General features: G+C 39.1%; 1 protein-coding gene across 4 annotated transcripts in view; it reads right to left on the bottom strand.

Annotated features, from left to right (window-relative positions):
* Window positions 1-18,877, bottom strand: part of stard13b (StAR related lipid transfer domain containing 13b) — a 63,321-nt gene extending 44,444 nt beyond the window's left edge. Inside the window, exons 1-5 of one of the 4 annotated variants that reach the window (XM_004560600.6) lie at window positions 18,625-18,877; window positions 15,592-16,610; window positions 10,444-10,587; window positions 9,143-9,292; window positions 4,099-4,132 (exon numbers count right to left, since the gene is read on the bottom strand). In XM_004560600.6, the coding sequence (XP_004560657.3) occupies window positions 4,099-4,132; window positions 9,143-9,292; window positions 10,444-10,587; window positions 15,592-16,494 (1,231 nt within the window). In that variant the 5' untranslated portion in view covers window positions 16,495-16,610; window positions 18,625-18,877. Of the gene's footprint in view, window positions 1-4,098; window positions 4,133-9,142; window positions 9,293-10,443; window positions 10,588-15,591; window positions 16,611-17,259; window positions 17,637-18,294; window positions 18,355-18,624 lie in introns of those variants that run through there. The other 3 variants (XM_004560603.6, XM_076873347.1, XM_004560602.6) reach the window with 3 other exon arrangements.
* Window positions 18,878-22,122: the final 3,245 nt, after the last annotated feature.

The following is a 22,122-nucleotide window of genomic DNA, read 5'->3' as shown; positions in this document are numbered from 1 at the left end:
TTGCATCAGTTCACCGAGGTTTGCATGTATTCATTTATGCTCGGTTCTCTTAAGGTCCCACCACAGTAATCAATCAGGCCGAGGTCTGAACTGGGGTATTGCAACACCTTGATTCTTTTGTTTTTTAGCTGTTCTGTTGTAGATTTGCTGCTGTGCTTGGGGTCATTGTCCTGTTGCATGACCCAGTTTTGGCCAAGGTTTAGCTGTCAGACAAATGGCCTCACATCTGACTAGAATACTGTGGCGACAGAGGACTTCATAGTTGATTAAATGACTGCAATGTGCCAAGGTCCTGTGGCTGCAAAACAAGCCCAAGTGCCTAATAGTTGGTATGAGACATTTGTGCATATGTGCTAAGTTTGTTTTTTGCCAAATGTGGAGCTGTGTATTTCACCTCCACTTTGGGTTCTGTTTCTCCAAAGGACATTGGTCAAGAAATGGTTTGTTCAGACACAACTCTGCAAACCTAAGCCCTCTGCAATCTTTCTCCTGAACAACTTACTTGTTCAGTCATTTTCTAATTGCGCTGTCATGAAATTTAACATTTAACATTCTAAGTGAGGCCTGTAGAAGCTGAGACGCAGCTCTTAAGTTTTTTTTCTGTAATTTCTTTGAGCATTGCACAGTCTGACCTTGGGGTGAATTTGAAGGGACGCCCACTTCTGGTAAGATTGAGGTAAACGCTCCAAAGCAGCAGACTGCCTAAGCTTCTGCTTTTATAGAGATGGACACACCTGCTGATCATTAATCAATCAAGTGCACGGGATTAGCAGCACACTGGTGCAACTTATCCTTTTAATTCCGAAGGAATCAGTAAGGGTGTACTTAGTTGTGAAAACTCTCTTTTCCCCCTTTGTTTCCCCTTTGTTTTTCTTATAATCAGCAGCAAGAGATTTCCACACTGAAAGTAGATTAGCATATGTATTCAGAGACAGGATCTGTGTAAATGAGAGTATTAGAGGGAAGCCTCAGCCTGACAGTTCTGGGCCACAGAGTGCTTTTTAAGCCACATTTGTGTGATTTTCTCTCAGACTGGTGCTTGGGTAATACGATGTTGATCATAAAGCAAAAGACCACTTACTTACGCAAGTTTAAAGTCACAGAGTTCGACATAGCTGTGTCTTGGAGCCATTTCTGTGTCTAAACTTCACTGAAACTTGAAAAATGTAAGAAAATATACTTTTGCTGGACACAAAATCCAAAACGCATCTATTAATAAACCTAAATTTCTTCCTACGATTAAATAAATCTTTCAGTGAAGACAGTAAAGGCAGTTTCACTACTCTACTTATCTGTATTGTATCTGTATCTCTGGCAGAGACCTGGCCGAATATGCAGCTTTCAGCATTAGTGTCACTGTGGATTCATTAAATCTATGATTAATATCAGTCAGGCAGTGGGGTTGAACATAGTTGCCTCCTCTCACCAAAGGAAGCCATTCATTTCCACACTGCAATCAAAGACATGGGAGGGACTGGATTTCCATACAAATGACTGTATGTGACAGGGATTAAGGTACTTTTTGCTCATCATCTATGCAAGGTTTAAAAAACTTTCTATAAATGTTGAGCAATATCTTCAGAAATTAAACATTTCAAAATCAGTTTTAAGCTTTTTCCCCATCTTCTCTGAGTGTTTCCATATGTGGCTTGAATGAAGCTCTAGGCTTTTCTTTTTTCTTTTGAATCAGGAAACAACAAAACCAAAAGTCAAGAAGGTTAAAAGGTTGACTGTTTTCCAGAAATGACTCACAACATGATCTTAAATAAACAACAAGAAGTAGGAAGAACTATTTCAAAGATCTCTGCTCTCTGCTCGTTCTATTATAAGTTACAAACATGAAGTTCAATGTTCAAAAGAATTCAACACCATTAAAAGCTGTGCTGCTCTGACCGACCACCATGCTAACAAAAGATTTTTTTTCCACACTTTGTTAATAAAAATCAGGTGTGGTGGCAATTAAAAAAAAGAATAAAGATTAAATAAATACTAAATAATATTTATTTAATAAATATGACAATAACATAATTTACAGAAACCCACCATGCATTAATCATTGTAAAAGAACTTTTGGGCATCCTTGCATACAAGTCATGTGAATGTGTAATAAGCCTGCAGGACATTTCTAGCACATTAAAAGCAACAACAAAAACAAAGCCTCTTCTGGTCAATGTCAATGTAATGAGGTGGACGGTGATGTTATAGTCTACACCGAGGACCATCTGGCTGTCTCATATTCATGTCTTTAAAGAGGTTCCTGCAGCCCAGCTGCAAAATACAACCAGGAAAACTCACACCTAATGAGAAAAGACCATCTTTTACAGGATCATTCTCCGTGTCACTGGTTCATGTCTAAACCATTTGTAGATTCTATGTGCTTTTTGACCTAATAAAGTAGATAGGGATATTGTGTCTAATCTAGCTTATTCCAATCAAACTATCCAAACTAAATAAAAAAAAATTCCCATCAGAAATCATTTGATGGGAATCTTTTATCTGGGTTGACAGATCTGTTGATGTTTTTCACTGTGCTCGCACACTCAGGTTTCCAAGAATCAGTCACAGGACATATCTCATTCACACGACCAGACCGCACATTAGTTAACTGCTTCATAAAAGTGACATGGAATTTTTCCAGACCGTAATGTCCACTTGTGCAGTGCAATCATGTACAGCTGAGGTCATGTGAGAGTGCAACCTGAGACTAAAATGGCATCTACCCAAATCCTGCAGCTGCCCCACAAGGCCTACATCACACCAAGCCAAATATTTCCTCACAGCAAAACAGAAACAATTTTAACCACCATGTGACCAATATATAAAAGGCCTTTAAAACAAGACTCTGTGCATTTGGACATTCTCAAGACACGGTTGGGAGGGAGCTGCCACCTGTGGCCATCAGTCTTATTGTCTGGTGCCTGAAGAATGCCACCATGTGAGCCAGCGTGCAATCCAGCCTCAGAGTGCACAGAGGGTTGTTTTTTTAAAATTACATACAGCAGCGGTCCTCAACCCCCGGGCCACAGACTGTGAGTCGTTTGGTACTGGGCCGCGAGAGTTGAAACTCAGGTGTGAAATTTATGGTTTTTAGGGTTTTTATCGTTATTTATTTTAAATCGTTTTTATCGTTAACTCTGTTTCCCTGGGTCTTTTTCCTTGTGTTATGAATAAATCTTCTTTTTTTGTACCGATACAGGTTTTGCTGTATTTATCCGCAACACCTTAAAGGCCGGTCCGAGAAAATATTGTCGGACACAAACCGCTCTGTGGTGCAAAAAAGGTTGGGGACCGCTGTCATACAGGACCGTACTTCACTGATGTTAAACTGGCTGTGGACTAAGACCAAAGACTCCTTAAACAATGACACTTTATGATCCAGTTATAAAGTTTCAAGGCATCAAAATTTAAAATTTCAGGGTCTTATGCTTTCAAACTCCCAAAAGAAATTCTACAAGGTGACAGCGTCTAATCCTTTTCTTACATAATAGTACTATTATGTAATAGTAGTTTTACTGTACAGTGAACATTAATTGATTTACAGATCTCCTTCCCCTCCAACAAAAAATCATGGTGCATTATATTTGCTGAGATATTTGAAAAATTGCATTAGAAATTACTAATCAAAAAAATGTTACTCTGTTTATGCTCACTCTTCTGTAGCTACCTAGATGCTAAAGTACCGTGAGCGGAACTTTACATGAATATGAAGGGAAAAGGATATGTTAAAGATGTAAGGACCATAATTGTATTAATCAACAAATACCTCCATGCAATCACTGGAAGTAATAGTAATATGCATTAACCTACTTATCAGATTTAATTCCTTATTAAGTGAAGGTGCCAGTCCACTTTAACACTTGATTATAGCTATACAAAAAAAACGACCCTTAGCTTTAGTGTAATATTAACTAATACTGATTTTTTTTAAAAAGTGAAAGCAATACTTATTGATATGCAATTACCCCCCACTGCTTTCTGGTATACTCAGAAAGCATTTTCTCTATCAGCTTTATCTGGTCACATGCTCTCCCAGCATGCACTGCATAGACAGGCATTTTGTTGGGCAGCCACTAATAAAAAACAGAAATATTGTCTTACCTGCACCTGATGCATCGGTCACCTTACTGAACATCTGCAGGAAAAAACATTCAAATACTGGTCACTGTAGCAGAAACTGTATATATAACATGGTTTCTTTTTTAATGGCACTTTTCAAAAAAGAAGATAATAAATAATAATAATAATAATAATAATAATAATAATAATAATAATAATAACAACAATAAATTAATAGTCACTAAGGCTTTACTTGAATGCAGCTTCACTTTGGCAGCCATATATATGCACCAGTTCACATTTTTTTTGCCATGAAAACTATTCAGATACAAGCTCCTAGTTCAATGATTTTCTTTAAAATGTACTTATCATTATCTAATTATAATTATATAATCCCCTTTTAAAGAGAGTCTTATCAGCTTGCTTTCCCCAATAAGACCAAAGAAAAACTATCAAAGATCATTTTACAGAATCATTTCTTTGGAATGCTGTTAGCGCTGGAAAATAGACCTGTGTGGAAATGGTCTTGATGCATTCTCAATCATCCAGGAAAGTAAATCTGAAAAAGTTGATTCTGTTCATCTGGACATAGCGTTTTGTGGGAGAAACGTTTCGTCACTCATCCAAGTGACTTCTTCAGTCTCAGCTGACTTCAGGTTTCCCCCAAATCTTATAAACAGTGGAAATGAAGTGCTGATACATGAACTTGTCACTGTAAAATTACGCTGGTCAGCATATTCTTTATAACCTTTTAGTTTAATGGTTATTAATATAATTCTGCTACTGCCAATAGAGGCCAAGGAACTGAAAATCTTTTCCTGACTGGACATGAACTGCTCTCCTGCCCATCTCTCTTTTCCATTTCCCCTCTGTGGCTCACTGGTTTGATTTATCCACTTGTTTGCCTGCCCTGATTCCACGTTCATTGTGGAATAGGCAAAAATGCAGCATATAGTCCCAAGATGTCTTTTTTCTAAAACTACAGAGCCTCCATCACGACTGTTAACATACAATTAGCCCACAGGGCACTGTTTAGATTTTCTATTAACATACTAGCAAAGATTTCATAACTACAAACAGTATAAACCCTCACATTTTTACCTCTAGGCTGGATGAGCAACCTAGTAAAAGTCATGTCCATGTTGCTGTCTTCTCTAGATAGTCATTGACACTATTAGGGAATATAGCAAATAAGCACAAAGGACAGCAGGCAGTCGAAAGGAGATTAAGGGAATAATTCCCAACAAGTGTCTGGCAGGTGGAGGGGGAATTCTCCAGGGTTAGCAGGCTCAACCACTCAGTTACCTCCAGGCACAAAAATCCAACTCTCTTTGAGAACCAAATTCAAAAACAAGTCATAAATGTATGACTCATACCCTTATGTGTGTATTTTTATCTCTGTTTAAACATAGACGAGTTGAGTGGAGCCTCTTCAAACCATGAGGTATAGCCACTGATGGATCCCTCATTATTGACTGTGAGATTTGGCACAGCCTGGCAGAATTTCCTAAACACTGAAAAGAGTGTTTAGATACTCTTAATGTACAGACATGAAGAAAGTCCTTATCTCTGTGCTTAACTCTGTGCTGTAAATAAATTTTCTGTAAATGCAGCCCTGGTAAGTTAGTCTCAATAGACCTGCTTTAGACCTAGTTTCAGAAATAAACTCAGGAAAATGAACACTCCAAAAACCAGATGCTGAGCCCCAGAGGAGATGTACCAATTTGAAGAGGTTTCAAAGACATGAACACATCAATCATTCTCTTTGTCTCAAAAGCCCCTGAAAAGTATTTTATCCTGACTTATCCTGAGATCTGACCCACTTGAAGCACACATCGCCTGATTCAGGCCAATCACAGACACATGTCAAAGGTTACAGGTCAGAAAATGTGACATCCTAAAAAGAAGCGAAGCACAGAGTACCTTTTCATGGCTGTTGTCAGAGGAAAAACTTCCCTTTGCTTGCATCAACAAGAATGTTTATACGGATGGACAAGTCTGTGTAAGTGAATGACAGCTGCTGTCTCACCACACATGACAAGTCAACAAGGCCGAACAGTCAGTCTGAATGAGAGACCAGCATGCTCTACGTATACCCGTCTTTGTCAATGGCAATTAATGGAGGAAACCTCAACCCAAATACGTCTCTATTCACCAATCACAGAACACTGAAAAAAAGCTGGTCTCAAAAGCAGGGTGAAGCTAACCAGTACAAACATGAATAGAGTTGTTATTTTTCAGGCTTTATAGTCACATATACTCATCATGAACTAAATGTCATGGTGATTTGGGGCTTTTAAGGATTTCTTTGAACAGCGCAACACATTAAAAAAGAAAAAGGAGTAGCACTCTAATGCTAAACTAGTGTGCAATGCTACCTCTCATACACTCAAACTGTGTTGTCTAGAGTGGCTCTATTATTTTACTCTGTATTATGTGTTTACCCTCTTCCCATCTTTGCTACCATAAGACTTCTCCATGTTTGTGACTGGTCAGATGCTGCTAACACCACCCCTTTCATGTGAACGTGCGTGTTGCTAGATTGAGAAACTCTGGGTAGATTTATCGAGTTGATTACCACCTACATTGCCGACGTCAGGGTAGATGAAGCCAGATCACAGTAAGATATTCTGGGTATCTTGAACTTGCTTCATAGATGCAGGAGGTAAACACCATGTGACACAAGAGAGTGCTGCTGCAGTATGATTCAAATGAACTTTCAGTTCAAGTCCAGTTAATGCTAGAAGCACTGAAATCGAACTGTTTGCAGAAAAAAAGATACGTCTCTTTGTGCCTTTTGTAAAATCAGGTCTGTTTAGCTATTCATAATGGATTTTTTATGACAACTTTGAAAACCTTAAAACGTATTTTTCTCATTGGAACCACACGCAAGGAATATTTTTCTATAAAATCGCATAATATTTTGCTGTAGACATTGTGTAAAGAATTCTGTGTGCATCTTCCTCTACCAAGGCATTATCTTAATCAACATCCAAGACATTCCTGCTCAGATAAGGTCTAGCCTGAGGAAGCTATGAACTGCATTCCAGTTTTTAGAGATGTTACAGATGTAAGGGAGTGTATCATCCAGGTGCAAAAAACCTTTGCCACATGGTTCATAAAACATCTGTAAATTAAGCTGCAATTACCAGTTCCAGCCGTGTGTTTTGTCTCACACATTCAGCTTGTTTATTCTTTGACTCCAAGTCTGTGACTGAGACTTCATTTCAACTCCCAGCTGTCAGAAGTTTCATATGGACCCCAGAGCTTAACATGTCCATGCTGCATGTCATTTCATTTCACCTATATCTGTAAACTTTGCATGGTCACTTAGTTATATTGTTTGGCATTTGCAGATATATGTTCATTTGCTTGTTTGTGGAGGGATAGTGCTATAGTTACTGATATGGTATTTGGTGATCATAGGACAGATCTCTTGAACAGCCTAAAACATTTCATAACTGAAGAATAACATGAACTCATTATCCAACAAAATTACTCCATCTATAAAATATGTGAACATACACAGCTGCTCTGACACCAAGTTTTAACTCATGCCGTCATCATTTCCAAGAGGTACTCACGGGTTTCACAGAACATACAGGTGTCACCTATTCTGAGAATGTTCCAGAGACCAAAATGATCCATTTTGTTTAACTACAACAAAATCCAGTCTGTGGTTTCGTGTTGCAGCTAAACAAAATGAAACCTTTTCAGACTAACATCAAATATTATAATGTGGATGAACATGTCACAAAATGATACTAAAAACATGTATTAGAGGGATTTTATATTTTGGAAATCTTTCAGTTTCAGTTATTTGTTCAATTATTTCTTCACGGCAGCGAAACAGTCACATTCTTTGCCATAAGAAGTGAGTTGTGCCTCTCTAAGGATGTTTGACTGACCTGATTTCAAATCCAAACCCTAAATATTTACAGATGTGTAGACAGATGGAAATGTTGTGTAGATTGGGAATGAAAAAGATCAAAATCCCAATGATGGCTTTATCTTTAAAATAGTTACACATTTAAAATGTTTACTTTTGGGATTTTGTTTTGTCTACACACTTTGATATTAACAGTGCAGAGACAGGTAAAAGGTTGTTGCTTGAAGTTGCTGAATTTCAAGCGACTTCATGCTTGAAATTCTTCACTCTTATTTATAGTCACATCGATTACCTCCCTGCAGGTTTAGTAAAGGCCACTTTGCAACAGTATTTATTTCTCCTATGCCATTCACTTTTTAAGGTCTCTTTGATTGCCACATCAAAATCATTGGCTACCATATGGGATGGTAATTTGGCCCGAGGTTTTGTACTATTATTGTATTATTGTAGGGTCTTTACCTTAAAAAAAAAAGCACCTTGAAGAAACTGTTGTTTCTGATTTGGTGTTATATAAACAAAATTGAACTGAAATTGATTTAAATAAAAACAGGGTTTAACAGAATGTAGGAAAAACTGCTGACTCGCTAATGTCTCTTGGTGTAAACTGAAATCTAGCTCATAACATTTGCTATTAACAAATCTGTCTTTGTACCATCCATCCATTCGCTTCCGCTTATCCTTCGCTTCCACGACAGTGCTAACCACCGTGCCACTGTGGTTTATTTAAATCGCTGATTGTTAACAACTAGTGAGGTCACAGTCACCATTACTTATGACTTTTGACTACTTGAATGTTTGAGATATTACATTCACCAGAATGAGATTAAAGGACAAGCAGACAACCTAAAAAGCTATCGACTTGGATCATCTGTCATAAAGCAGCAGAAAAGCTAAATGGTAAATTTACATCATTTGTCATTGGATTATTTATAGATCATTATAATTTAGAAGGAAGAAGAAAGAAAAGAATTCTTAGCTACTTTAAATTAACAGGCAGTCCATTGAGTAATGCCCATTGGCAGTCACCCAAATATGCTGTAATAAAAATCCAGAAACTTAAATCTTAGGCTGGATCTACCAAATTAATTGAGAACAACAGCAGAGTTTGCATATCCTGTACTGCACACTATAAGCTCTTATTGGCTTAGAGAAACTGACTGATCCCTGCAGGAAGCTGAGGTTCTTAGAAAAACTTACCGTCTTCTTGGTTCTTGCTCTGGTTCCCATTGAGGAGCTGCGAGGTGTAGAAAACCAGTCTCTGTTCTGACATTCTTCTCTTTCTGGTCTATGGAGAACTTGGTCGTTCAGGGTTCGTTTTAACGTGGGCTTTGGAAGCGCACCACCCCACTGCAACAACATCACAACAGCAAACTGTCAACAACACTGTTTGGTCAAACAGAAAAGGACAGGATGGGCTCAACAGTGGCCAGGGGAAAAGAAAACAAGAGGCTGAGGTCGGCGTCTGGGGAAGTGAAATCTCCACTCTCAAATCAGCTTGACAGAAGCACACAAAGGAGCCTGTATGTGTGCATCTTCCTTTGAGAAGACAGAGAGTATGACCTTGTCAAATGTCCCAGTAAAGATGTCTTGTCTTCTTGCCCAGTTGCCTGTCATTAGTTAAAGCAAGTAATAGTGAATGCCTGGGATGGTTATGCAGATGCCTGTGAGGCATGTAAGCCTCTCTCAGCCATTCCTAATGGACCAAATCATACAAACTCCCTTCCAACACAACAGCTCTTCTGTGCAGTACATACATATGGAGCCCAAAAGAGCACTTTTGTTCATGAATGCAAACTCTTGTGGGATATTCCATGAAACACGCCACCATGAGAAGGGCCCTTTTTAGAAAACAGTGGTATGGTCGCAGTTGTAATGGCAAAAGTACAATAGCAGTCTGTTCCTGCTGCACCACTCTGACCAGGCTAAAGCACTGTAGATTCCAGTATCACATCTAAGTGCCGCAGACCTACATGATTACACAGACTAAGAGGCACACAGATACTTCTAGACAGCGTGACAAAGCCCATAGTGTCACAGACTTTATTACCATATCTCACAAACCTTGCAGCACACTATACCTCCCTCCACATACTGGGTTTATGGGTTGTTCCTGCCTTATTTGAGAGCTTGTCTATATCCTCACCTAATGTGCAGCTCTTTAAATATATGGACCAGGACATAAAAAATTGAACACCTGTTACTTACAGGTCCAAATAATCCACTGGGATTTTCTCAGAGAGCAAACTAAATTGATTTAGGAAAGTTTAAAAAGTGTGACCAAGTATGCGGCATGCGCTTCCCAGGAATGCAGACATACCACACCAAAGTGGCTGTAACACTTCACATATCATAAGGTACTGAAAGTGGAAGTGCTGCACCCCGCGTGCTGCTTTATAACACATTCAGTGACACGTACTATTAATTCTGCACGAGTATCAAAATACAAAACTCATTGCTAATTATAGCTATGATATCAAGCTGTGTGAACAGACACCAACCTGTTTCTTGCGGGTGGTGCAGGGCGTGTCTGAGGGGGACGAGCTTGCACTCAGAGCCTCCTCTATGTCCAGATTAAGCTGGTCTAGTTTCTTCATTAGCTGACTTATTGACTCCGACCAGGGTGACTGGACCTGTGGAGACTCCTGTGAGTAATCAAGCACTCAGGTAAGAGTCAACAAGCAAACAATGCCATTATATAGTATTCAGCCAAAAATTGAGTCAATACAGGGACACTTTTTAGTACTGTCTAATTAAAACTATCAAGGGGTGTTTTATTCTGCAAAAAATTGGGCATTTTAAATTGTCACTTTTACTATCTTAATTATTGCTGATGTATTATAATAGACTTTTCACAGTTTTCAGAAAACATCTGTATCTTATTTTTTGCAAGTTTTAACTGTCAAATAAATCGCATAGACTAATCACATCATCAAAATCAAAAGTCGTCATCAAAACTGCAATGGAAGTAATCCAAATGAGGGTGACTGGTTAGTCAAATTTGACACATGCAAGCTTCCAGGTAACATCTGTCAATTTACCACATCCCCATAGGCTCAAAAAGTTACAGACAAACCCCCCAAAATGTTCTTGTAAATTGCAGATGCAGAGATCAGAGGTCTGCCTTGCTGCCATGCATGCATGAAATGTGATATCCTCAGGGTGAAAGAGCAGACGAGGAGGTTCCAGACATGTGTGCCATACAGAGCATGATGGAATACCCCGCACTGGCTTTCACCACTCCCCAGACACACAGTGCGTATATAAATAGACCATCTTTACGCAGACAGGAGCTGTGTCGGTGCTTCTGGAGGTCCATCCTCATTAATCAGCTGGATACACTTCAGTCACCAAAGCATAAATTATCATTGCTGTTCTGTAATCTGAGTAGAATGTCAGCCTGACAGAAAGGACAGATATCACTGTGTGTTTTCCTTGTGTAGCCCTGGGAAAGATCAAATCCAACAGCACCCGTGTGTACCTTTTTCAAGAACCTGAGTATGAAATCCTGGGTTTTCTGGAGGATTTATCACAGTAGTAACAGTTTTAAGGGAGCTCCTCCAGGTATTCCATACACTGCAGAGTAAGTATGTTAAAATTGTATTCCAGGACAAAGAGCTGGACATTTAGTAAACAGAAGTTTGAGTTCAGATCAGCAAAGGTTCACTCGTGGTTTATCCAGTAGAGCTTCTGTGTTCATGTTTTTGTATGAGGTAGATGCACCAAGGCCATTCTGAATCGTTGTCTGTGACGTCTTCAAGTTTGCACGGAGTTGTCATATCAGTTCCTTCCCAGCTACTTTGTTGCTAAAATGTGGATTTTTGAGTAAAAACAAAAGATAAGAGTGTGTAACAATCGTGACTCCAGGCTTTTAAACGTTTCCTCGAAATCCCAGATAGTTACAGAAAGTAATGCCTGGGTGTTTCTTTTCCTCAGTGAATGTTGATCGACTCCAATTTCCTGTTAAACTCAGAGGCAGTGATCATCAACCACCTCCGTAAAACCAATACGTAATTTCCTAGAATTTTAACTAAAACCCATGCCTGAGCCTTCTGTAATCAAGTCATTTTCTCCAACATTAGAGCTTACTTTTCCGAATGAATGCTCTGTTGGGGAGTTCCTGACAATGCCTTGGAAAAGTGTACCTTTCCAGTCGGAAGGTCATTATTTTCAAATGTTTGGAAACAAAAAAGGAAAATCTAATGAAAAGTAAGAATAAATACAAGCTATCCTATCTACTTTAAAGTAACTTTCTTACTAATAAATACCTCCATTTCAGAGAAATAAACTCAAACAATCCCTGGTTACATGGAGCTCTACAAATGTTGTGACATTGAGGCAAGTAATAATAACACTAATAGCAGTAGGAGTAATATTTGTACTAATAGTAATATCCCTTTTTACTTAATATTTTTATCCCTTTTTATTTAATATCATCAGCTTTCTTAAAGCTGTAAATCACTCTCAATGTAGCAAAACATTTAAATAATATTACAAACTTATTTTGCATTCTTTCTAAAATTTGATGAGCTGGAGGAGACACCAGGCACACTTTTCAGCCGGCTGATCAGCCATGGTTAGCTGACTGACCCAGCACTGGGAGAAAGTGCTTCCTTTCACTCAATCCCAGAGGAATGACCTAAATCTGGCCAATCCCCTGCTGACCTCTAAGGCCTGAAGGGTCTTGAGGGGTCACCAAAGAGGAAAAAATAAAGCTTCCTTTCTCTGCTAGGTCTGCTTTTCAAGACTGATCAGGGAATGTAAAAGGTTTGACATTGGATCAGAATGTTTAGACAGCCCAATCCTCTCTGTCTGCTTAACAAATACAAGGAATTTTCACTTATTGTGAACAGAAACCAGACAGCACAAACTCTGCCCTGTGGTGGATAAACTTGTGGCCACTGCTAATAAGTGAAATGAGAATGATAACAATGATTCTGTGCCTGAGCTTTTTTTATTTTACATGTAAGCTTCATCAGGATATTCAAAATGAAAGAATACACACTTATTCCCAAAAAAGAATCCTCCTACACGCTCAGTGTTTCTGTTTCGGCTTCTGTTTGTGTCTGTCTGAGGTATTCTGCAGATTGAAAACAAGATGTTTGTGTTTATGAAAAACAGTCATGGAAGGAAAAAGTTGTTCAGCTGCTCAGTGTATGTTTGTCTGTGGCTATTTGAACTCTTTTGATGAAGAGTCAAAAAGCCGAAATAGTCATTTTAAAGATATTGGTGATCAATTCTAGGCCAAATGACTGAAAATACTGAAGGAACGGAAGCTGGAGATCTTGTGAGGTAATTGACCCTGGGTATCAGACAAACACAAACGCAAGAGCCAGATGCCTCATTCTGGAACAAGCTTGAGCCAAATCTGTAACACACTCACACTGCATCTTTTTAGTGACATCCCCACAAGGTGCTCCTCAGGAATGTGGGCACTTCTACTTGGAATGAGACAAATTCCAGTGAGGACTTGACAGTCAAGTGAGACACTACCCTTGATTCATCTCGTCATGCCTTTACCCTCAATCCTGCCCTGGCAATTGTGTGAAGCCTCTACACCATAGCAACTGCGCTGGTATGAGTCAATCCTTTAGATAAATGCATCAATACTATCATCTGGGGACAACAAGATGTGAGCTGACTATAACTTTATCAGCGCAAATTGGCCACATTGTAAACCCCAACATACTGGCTTTGACATGGAAATGAGGAGTTAAGTGTGTGAGATCTGGGCTGGCTGCCTAGTCTACGCCACCCACAGAGAGTGCCAGAGATCACCATGGAGGTATCCAAATGTAGCAGCCGGTCATGCGAAAGGGCAACGGCTACCTGGCTGCTTGGAGAAATAAATTACATTCCTACTACCCTGTGTTGCAAAAATACCCCATGAACACAGCCACAGCCATATCTGTAGAGCTGGAAAGATAGTTTAAGAAGTGCATTCTTTTACTTACATTTGAGCCAAAATCAGCTGAAGTAAAGAGTTGTGAAGATACCACAGAGTGTTAACTTTATGCAAATGGTGCCCTCATATGGTTCATGTTAACTACTGCAACTGTGTGCTATTTCAGAAATAATCTTTCACATCCAGAGACTTTAAAGAAAGATATGCACACTACCACAGTCAAAACAAACTGGACTGTGCAGCTCTAGTGTTCTGCAATTACATATTTAAATTATTCAATCAGAGGTCTGGAGCCAACCCAGAAAAGGGAAAAAAAAAACCAGACAGGATGAGGCTGAGAGATGAAGCAAATAACAATAACTACAAGATAAGTAATTAATTAGTTAACTAATTTATATTGCTACGCTGATGTTTGCTACTTTTTATTTTACTTTATTTTACTTGTGTATTCATTTATTGGTATATTTTCCATAGCCCTACTGGCTCCCCCTTCTAATAACACACTATGAGACTCAAGCATGCTCACAGAAACATAAAGTTGTCCGCACACTAGTTCCTTAAAACTTCACAAACAACTTTTACATGCCTTGCCTGGCTTACAGTAACCCTCACATAACAGCCTGCCTGCCATAAGATGACACGGTTTGTCGTGTGACAGCACAAGAAACATTTGTTGCTGTCCTTTAATAATATTTACAACAGACTCCCTGGATTCCCTGCATTCCTCAACTCCTCTCCAAAACAACCTATTCAGGGCAGAGTATCATTCTGCACATAAAGCTGGCATTACGACATCTTCCCCAACCAACAGACAGAGAAGTCGACATGCGCTTTACTCTGCCCTGCTCGACTGTTAAAAAAAAAAAGACAGTTATGTGCAATTGGATACAACCTCCTCAGCTGTAGCGGAACACATATTTAATGGATTATAAGACGAATGTGCATATAAGATTTTAAAAGGGCAATAAAGATTAGTGATTGCCTTCGATAAAGATGGGGCAGAAAGCTCAGTAATGGGCAGCTAAGTTCGGTGCCAATAGGCCTACTGAAATGTTGCTGCCTTCTGATGGAGTGCAAGGAAACAGAACTGCAAACAGCTTTGTACATCAGTACCAATGTGGAGTCTATGTACTCCCACACACTTATAGCAACTCTGTTTTAGCTCTCAGTGTCAACCTTTCCTTTTCTAAAGAAAACAGAAAAATCATGAATTCAGACACTGAACTGTACCTATGTTATCAGTATATCCGTTTCCCTCTTCTTAGGATATCATGCTCTAAAACACTTTATTTTATTTGCCTCCAAGAAATCTTGTGTGAATTTATGACAGAATTCACCGGTTTTAGCACACGTGGGAAAACATTTCACATGTGCTAAATTCAAGTGCAGGGTCTTCTTACATTATGTCTTGTATTGAGATATTTCATATGTTAAATATATAGTTTTTTTTGGGGGGGGGGGGGGGGGGTTTGTAGGGGGACATCTAAAATAAATATCACGTGTCATTTATGAGTGCTGTGAGCGCTGCCTTATGTGGCAGGAATAAACAGTTCTGTGGCAGCATTTAGTGATGAATCTACTGTTGTAGATTTCCACTTCATTACGTTTCTTTTCTGTTGCTAAGTAAGCAGATATTTTATTTGTGAAATTGTGCATCTAAAAATAACTTCTATTTTCATGGCAAGGGGTTATTAATTGATTAATACTAAAATTGAAGGGCAAAAGAGAATATTTTAAAGCATACCTTCTCACTGCTGGTTTCCCCCTCTGCTTCATAACCACAGCTTCTCAGTGTGTGATCATTTCCTGCTCGTGAGCTCGTGCAAAGTTTCTTTTTCTCTTTGCCTGCGTTCCTCTGTCTATGATGGACAAGGAGATCTTGACCGTGAGGTAGCTCTGGGAACACATCGTCATCGTCGTCGTCGTCGTCATTGTCGCCGTCGTGATGACCATCATCGTCCTGCTCACCTTCCTGTGATGAGCCTCCGTCGTCAGAGCTCTCATTTACAAAAGCATAGCCGTTGCCTGTCGGAGGGCAGGTGTAGTCTGAGAAGGTAATGGAGCTCTGTTTGTGTTTCACAATGTGTGGCAAATCCAGGACTCTCAAGCCACATTCGGGAATAACTGCAGGGACCTCAGTGGCAGGAATGGAGTTCCGATTAAGGGCGACTAGGTCAAAGGTTTTGCGGTCTATTTTCAAATATTCACAGGTAAAATCCAGCGTCTCATCAGGATGATTCTGCACAGCTTTGCTTGACTGGTCTTCTGATTCAGGAGGAGGAGGTGAAAAGTTACCACAGCAGCTCTGATTAGTCCTGAGTGAAATAAGTTTCGATTCAAGAAGCTGAGCTGAGTTCAGAGATGCTTCCCTAGGGATGACTGACTTTTCTTCAGTCTCCAGAAAGCACACAGTCTTCTGAACAGCACAAACAAAAGCCTTTTCATTTGTGGTTATATCTCCACTTCGCTCTAAGAGTGAGCTTTGGGCTTTAGAACAAAAATCATCTCCTCTGCGCTCCAGTGAGTCATTAGTTGAGATAGCAGCATATTCTCTAGGTGAGTCTTTTGTGAGAAAGGTCACTTTGTGCAATCCTAAAACTGTCCAAGACTGATGATTCTCCAAATTCACCTCCGATGTGACCTCCATTTTTGTTGTATTTTATAGTATTTCATAATTCAAAGCATAAATCCACAAGTACTTGAGCTTGATATATCGGACGGCCATTTTTCATGCAAGACTCTCAAACTGTGAAGCAAATGAACCTGAAACAAACAGACAGATCATTTGTAATTCATGTGAAAAAGAACAAGAAGATCACAGCTCACAGCACACGTAAAACGAGATGATACATACTCGAGATGTTTACGTATGTCTCTGTGTCCTGTAATTACCACAGCCTCACTATACCCTGTACATGTGTAATATAAAGCCTCTAAATCTAGCTTTGAACGGCTCTGAGTACATGCCATCCAGCCAAGAGCGTGGAGTGAAACTAAACTCAACATCTGGCTCATGCTGGGCTGTTCAAGTCTGGATCTGTTTCACACCCAATAGTGGTGACATCACTGCACAGAGGAATCTGACTGCTCTTCCACAGTTGGTGATTTATTACGCACTCCGCCATTCATCAGGGCAGAGGATGTCCGTGGATGTCACCCCTTCATTAAGCCCTTCTTTAAAACGCACCTTGGACAAGCCCGAGACATTCAAAGTGTACACGGAAAAACAAACAATTTCCTTATTGTCACGGCGAATGAGATGAGCCGTGTGGAAAAATAAAGGAGGATCCAAACGCAGGCACTTGTAAAGGTGTGAGGGTGGTTTATTAAACACAAAAAATAAAAATGGACAAAAGGCGAAAGGAACAAAGGCTAAACTATACTGGGAACAAACTGACTACAGAACACGAACCTGAATATGAATGAGAGCGAACAGAAACAGATGGCGGTGGACAGCAGGAAAACACACAGATGAAGCAGGGTGGATACACAGACAGACCAGCAACTACAAAGACAGAAGACGCGACTTAAATGCACACAGAGAAACACAGGGAGATTACACACAGGTGGGGGACACAGGTGGGAGTAATCAACGAGACGAGACAAGAGGTAAAACTGAACACACTCACATGAGACGCAGACCTTCACAATAAAACAGGAACAAGAAACCATCACACAAAGACGCAGACTCGACACTGAGAGACAGACAGAAAATGACACATGGAACTTGAACTAAACCTGCAAAAACATGAGAACACAAAACCTACTAACAACTCCCTAAACAAGAATAACTGAAACATAGATTCATAATCATCATAAGGAAAGAATCCAAAATGCAAAAACACACCAAAACACGACAACTCAAAATACTGGGTCAAACTGACCCAGAACCGCGACACTTATTTTGCCACCAAACAAGTTTGTCATCTGTGTAAGTCAAATGACAGTTTTTCAGATGATCCAGGACGATTCCTGAATAACCATAACCTACAGGAGACCTGCTGTTTCTAATCAGCATTTTAAAAGCAAAACAAGTCACATGCAAGCCCAAACGTTTATCAAGATCATCATTTAGGTACGTGTATTTACGTGTATTTTGAAAGTTAATTTGTGTAGTTTAGCCCATGTGGGTCGGCGCTGTTTCTGTGAGAAATCAGCAGTTGGCAACGCCTTTACATGGCCTTGAGACACTTGACAAACAGTCATACACAAACACACATGCACACGAACTTTGGAAAACAAGCAGATAAGGCATTCTCAGACAAGGACAAATCCTAACTGGAAAAACAATGCTAGACATATGCATTTGCAAAGGCATAAGCAGTGTTATATAATAGTTTACGAAACTCTGTATAGGGTCTTCAGTACAACCTGTCCCTACATGGTGTATGTGAAGTGTACAGAGGATTAGGGTGCCTTTCAAGGAAATGCTCTTTTTTTTCCTTACTTCTTTCTTTCTCTTTTTTTTCTTTTGTTTAGTGTTTCCTTGAAAAGTCTCATTATCCTCAGATGAATGCCGGGCTGATTTAAATGAAGAGAAGAAGTCACAGAGTGAAGACAGACTTCGTGTGTTCACTGACATGGCAAGACTATCTAGAAAAGTGAAAAGAGTCTTGGGGGATTATTAAGGCAATAAGAAAAAGTCCTGAATAGTTCAACATACTTAGAAACAACATACAGCCTAACACACAAACTCAGCTAAGCATTATTAGCAAAGAGAGAAATTAACAGTTATCGTGGTTTCTACACTCATAAGCACAGGGAAGGTGACTCTTACCTGCTGAGTAGAAATGAGTTGTCTGTGTTTCCTAAACAATGTCACTGAAATCATGGCAAGACAGAAACAGCAAGCCTGGTTCCTGTAAAAACAGAGAGAGAGAGAGAAAGAGAGAGAGAGAGAGAGAGGGAGTTGGACAGCCCCTCACAGCGGCATACATGTTCACATAGACTTCTTCTGGCAAGCCTGCCATCACCCCCTCCTTATGCTTTTCTCTGGGATAGGGGGGCAGCAAGAGTGATCAGCTCACGTTCTCCCTGCATATGAGCAGGGAGAATGTGTACTTGCTCGGAGGTGAAAGGGGAGGAGAAAGGAGATAGAGGTGGGTGTGCAGAGTAAAGGGACCAACAGTTGATAGTGTAAAATAACGTGAAATGGTTTCAAGACCTCAAAAACAACCTCTGGGGAATGCCTGAGTTCACTGGCTGAACCGTCTGTGCTCAGCTTTGAAACACTGTGATGAGAAAGAATGCTTTCAAGTCATTCACCCTGGGAATCAGGCTGGAGCAGGTAATCACAGATTAAGATGATATCTTTGTGAGAAGATTGAAACGGAAGATTCAGATGCTGAAAAGGAAGCATGCTTCCTCAAGTTTTCATTTACAAGCAAACACTGACTGTTCGGTTTACATGAATACCACATTGTACTAATTTGTGTAATATTCACATTATAAAACATAAATACATTATTCTTAATGGCACCTTTGGGAAATGCCTAATAACTGAGTTACATTATTGATATTACTTCATGTATAGAAAATATTTTTTTAATGTCTGTTCAAAGAAAGTCCCTATAGGTCTCCATATTTTTTAAGTGATGTAGATTTATTTTATTTTATTTCATACTGCTTCTGGAAGAAATTTGAAGTAAAATTATGCTTGCTTTTATAAGTTTATAACAATTGTCTCTTTTATTTGATTTTCAGGAATAATATGTGAAACCACTTCTACAGAAATAAAAAGCATTTGGACTCAAACTGACCTCTGGCCTGAGGGGAGAAAATGCTTCTCTCATTCATAAAATACTTTGCATTCAGCCTGTGGCTGTCATCTTCCCTCAGCAGTGTTGAGAGCTTCCTCCTGCTCTTTATTCCTCTTTTCCTAATTGTCTTCAGCCTTCTTCCTGCACCGTTCACAGTTTGAGTTAGGTGTGAATTTTACGCTTGAACAATCCATAGATCAGTGTTAAGTGACTTAACAAGCAAGTTAAAAAGATTCCTCTAAAAAAATTCAGGTAAATAAACTGGTCTGCAAATGAATCCAAAAGCTTCCAAAAACTGTAAGATACTATACTATGCTAAATAGTACAGTATAATATACTTATATATATATATATATATATATATATATATATATATATATATATATATATATACATACACACACTATATAGTATACTATATACTATACTATATATAGTATAGTATACTATAGTATACCATACTATAGTATACTATAATAGTATACCATACTATATAGTATATACTATTACTATACTATTACTGACCCTTATAGTGCATTTTTTTTTTCTTAATCATATAACCCATATGTACGTACAGCAGCAGAAATGTTTCCATGTATATTTAGGAATACTTAACACAGCAGTTGTTGAATATCTATTCAAATCTGCTTTTTGACCTTTAAGATAGGGTATGAGTGCAGAGTGTGCATGATCTTTTGTTCAGTCATGACATTCCTGATGTCCTTGATGTGTTTATGTTTATATTTCCTCTACTGTCTGGATGCTTACATGGAAAGGTTACATGAGGCACACAAGAGCTTTGGTGTTTGAACATTATCATAAAAGGGAAGTAGTATAGCCCACTAAATCTCTCTATGTATATATATACACTGTATATTTACAGTAGTCACTTTACACTGGTCTAACACACAGCTAGCAGCTACACCCACCTGGCCATTCATCTCTCAGTCAAAATGGTCATGCTTTTAAAAAAAGCATGCATAACTTAAAAAGCAAACAAAAAAAGTATGTTTTTTAAAAAAAATTGCTCTATTGGACTGAAATCAGGTGGATGTGGAGAGCAGTCACCAGTGAACTCCTTGTCATATTGAAGAAACCAGTTTGAAATGATTTGAGCTTTGTGATGTGCTGTGTTATCCCGCTGGAAGTAGCCATCAGAAGATGGTCACACTGAGGGATTGGCAATAATCAGGTAGGCTGTGGTGTTTAAATGATGCTCATTTGGCACTGAGGTGCCAAGAAAATATCTCCCACACCATTACAGCAGCAGAAGCCTAAACTGCTGATACAAGGCAGGATGAATCCAAGATTTCATGTTGGTTGCAAACAATTCTGATCCTACCATCTGGATGTCAAGGCAGAACTCCAATTCTTTTAGGCAATTTATGACTTTAGCCAGTGAAAATTCATTTAATTTGACTAGGCTTTTAAATTCAGAACTGTTGCACTTGAGTGATTTTACTAACAAGTCGAAGAAGTCATGTTTTGGGCCCGTGTAGCCATTGAAGTTTCTATTTTCTTCATTCTAGTGGTTCCAGAAACATTCAACTGTTTAGTACCAAAGCTAAGCGCAACTTTTGAACCCACAATCATACGCAGAGCTTGTCAAAAAGGAAACAAGACAAGGCTTCCCACTGCAGATCACTGCTATGACAACTATGTCAAGACAGGTCTGGGGATGGATATGTCAGGCTTGCAAAGCAAACTATTTGAGATGGCAGGAATTCCACCAAGGCAGCAGGCAGCAGGCGGAGGCGTTCCGTGCCAAACCCTCCAGAAAGAAGCAAGTGTGAGTGAAAAAGGATATTACTGATACTTCTGGCAGATTTACAGAGCAATCAGAGAGACAGATTACCAATCTGTTCGTCAATCACTTCAGCTGGATGTATAAGAGACTGAAACTAGAGGAGTTCATGATCACTCTGTTTTTCTGTTCTCTCTTTTCGAAACATTACAGTTTGACAAATCTAAGGTTATGGAAGATCTTTCTGGGGTGACGATTTGCCTTTGAGTTCACACAGCCATGTGAAAAAACTGTCAAAAGAGTCATCTAAACCCCACAATGCTAAAAAGCAATAACACTTTTTATGTCCATTTATATTTACTAAATATAAACTCCAAATAAATATCCTTTACATCCTGTGTGTGAATGATCTATTTTTTACTTTCAAACTTTTCATGATCATTTTAGAACTAATTAAATGTAGTTATTTCTACTCTTTGGAGTTAACATGTAATATATAGCGAACTGTTTATGGACCTCCGGTACAAACATCACCTGTAATTATATTTTCACACGTAACAATGATATACACGTAGTGATGTCAAGATATTAAGAGATTTATAACTTGTGAGGATGATTTACACTGTATGAGGTGAAACACATTCACCTGCTGTCTCGTCTCTCCTTCTTCTTATCAGAGATATCAACAGGGCTGTCAAGATGAGACAGACGCTCTGAAGACGCTGTGATCTTCACAATGTATAGTGAGATTAAAGTGAGGGAAAGGAAATGG

This window comes from Maylandia zebra, linkage group LG14, assembly GCF_041146795.1.
Source record: "Maylandia zebra isolate NMK-2024a linkage group LG14, Mzebra_GT3a, whole genome shotgun sequence".
NCBI classification, from domain to species: Eukaryota; Metazoa; Chordata; class Actinopteri; order Cichliformes; family Cichlidae; genus Maylandia; species Maylandia zebra.
The sequence above is the reverse complement of the archived record's forward strand: the minus strand, read 5'-3'. Positions and strand labels throughout refer to the sequence as shown.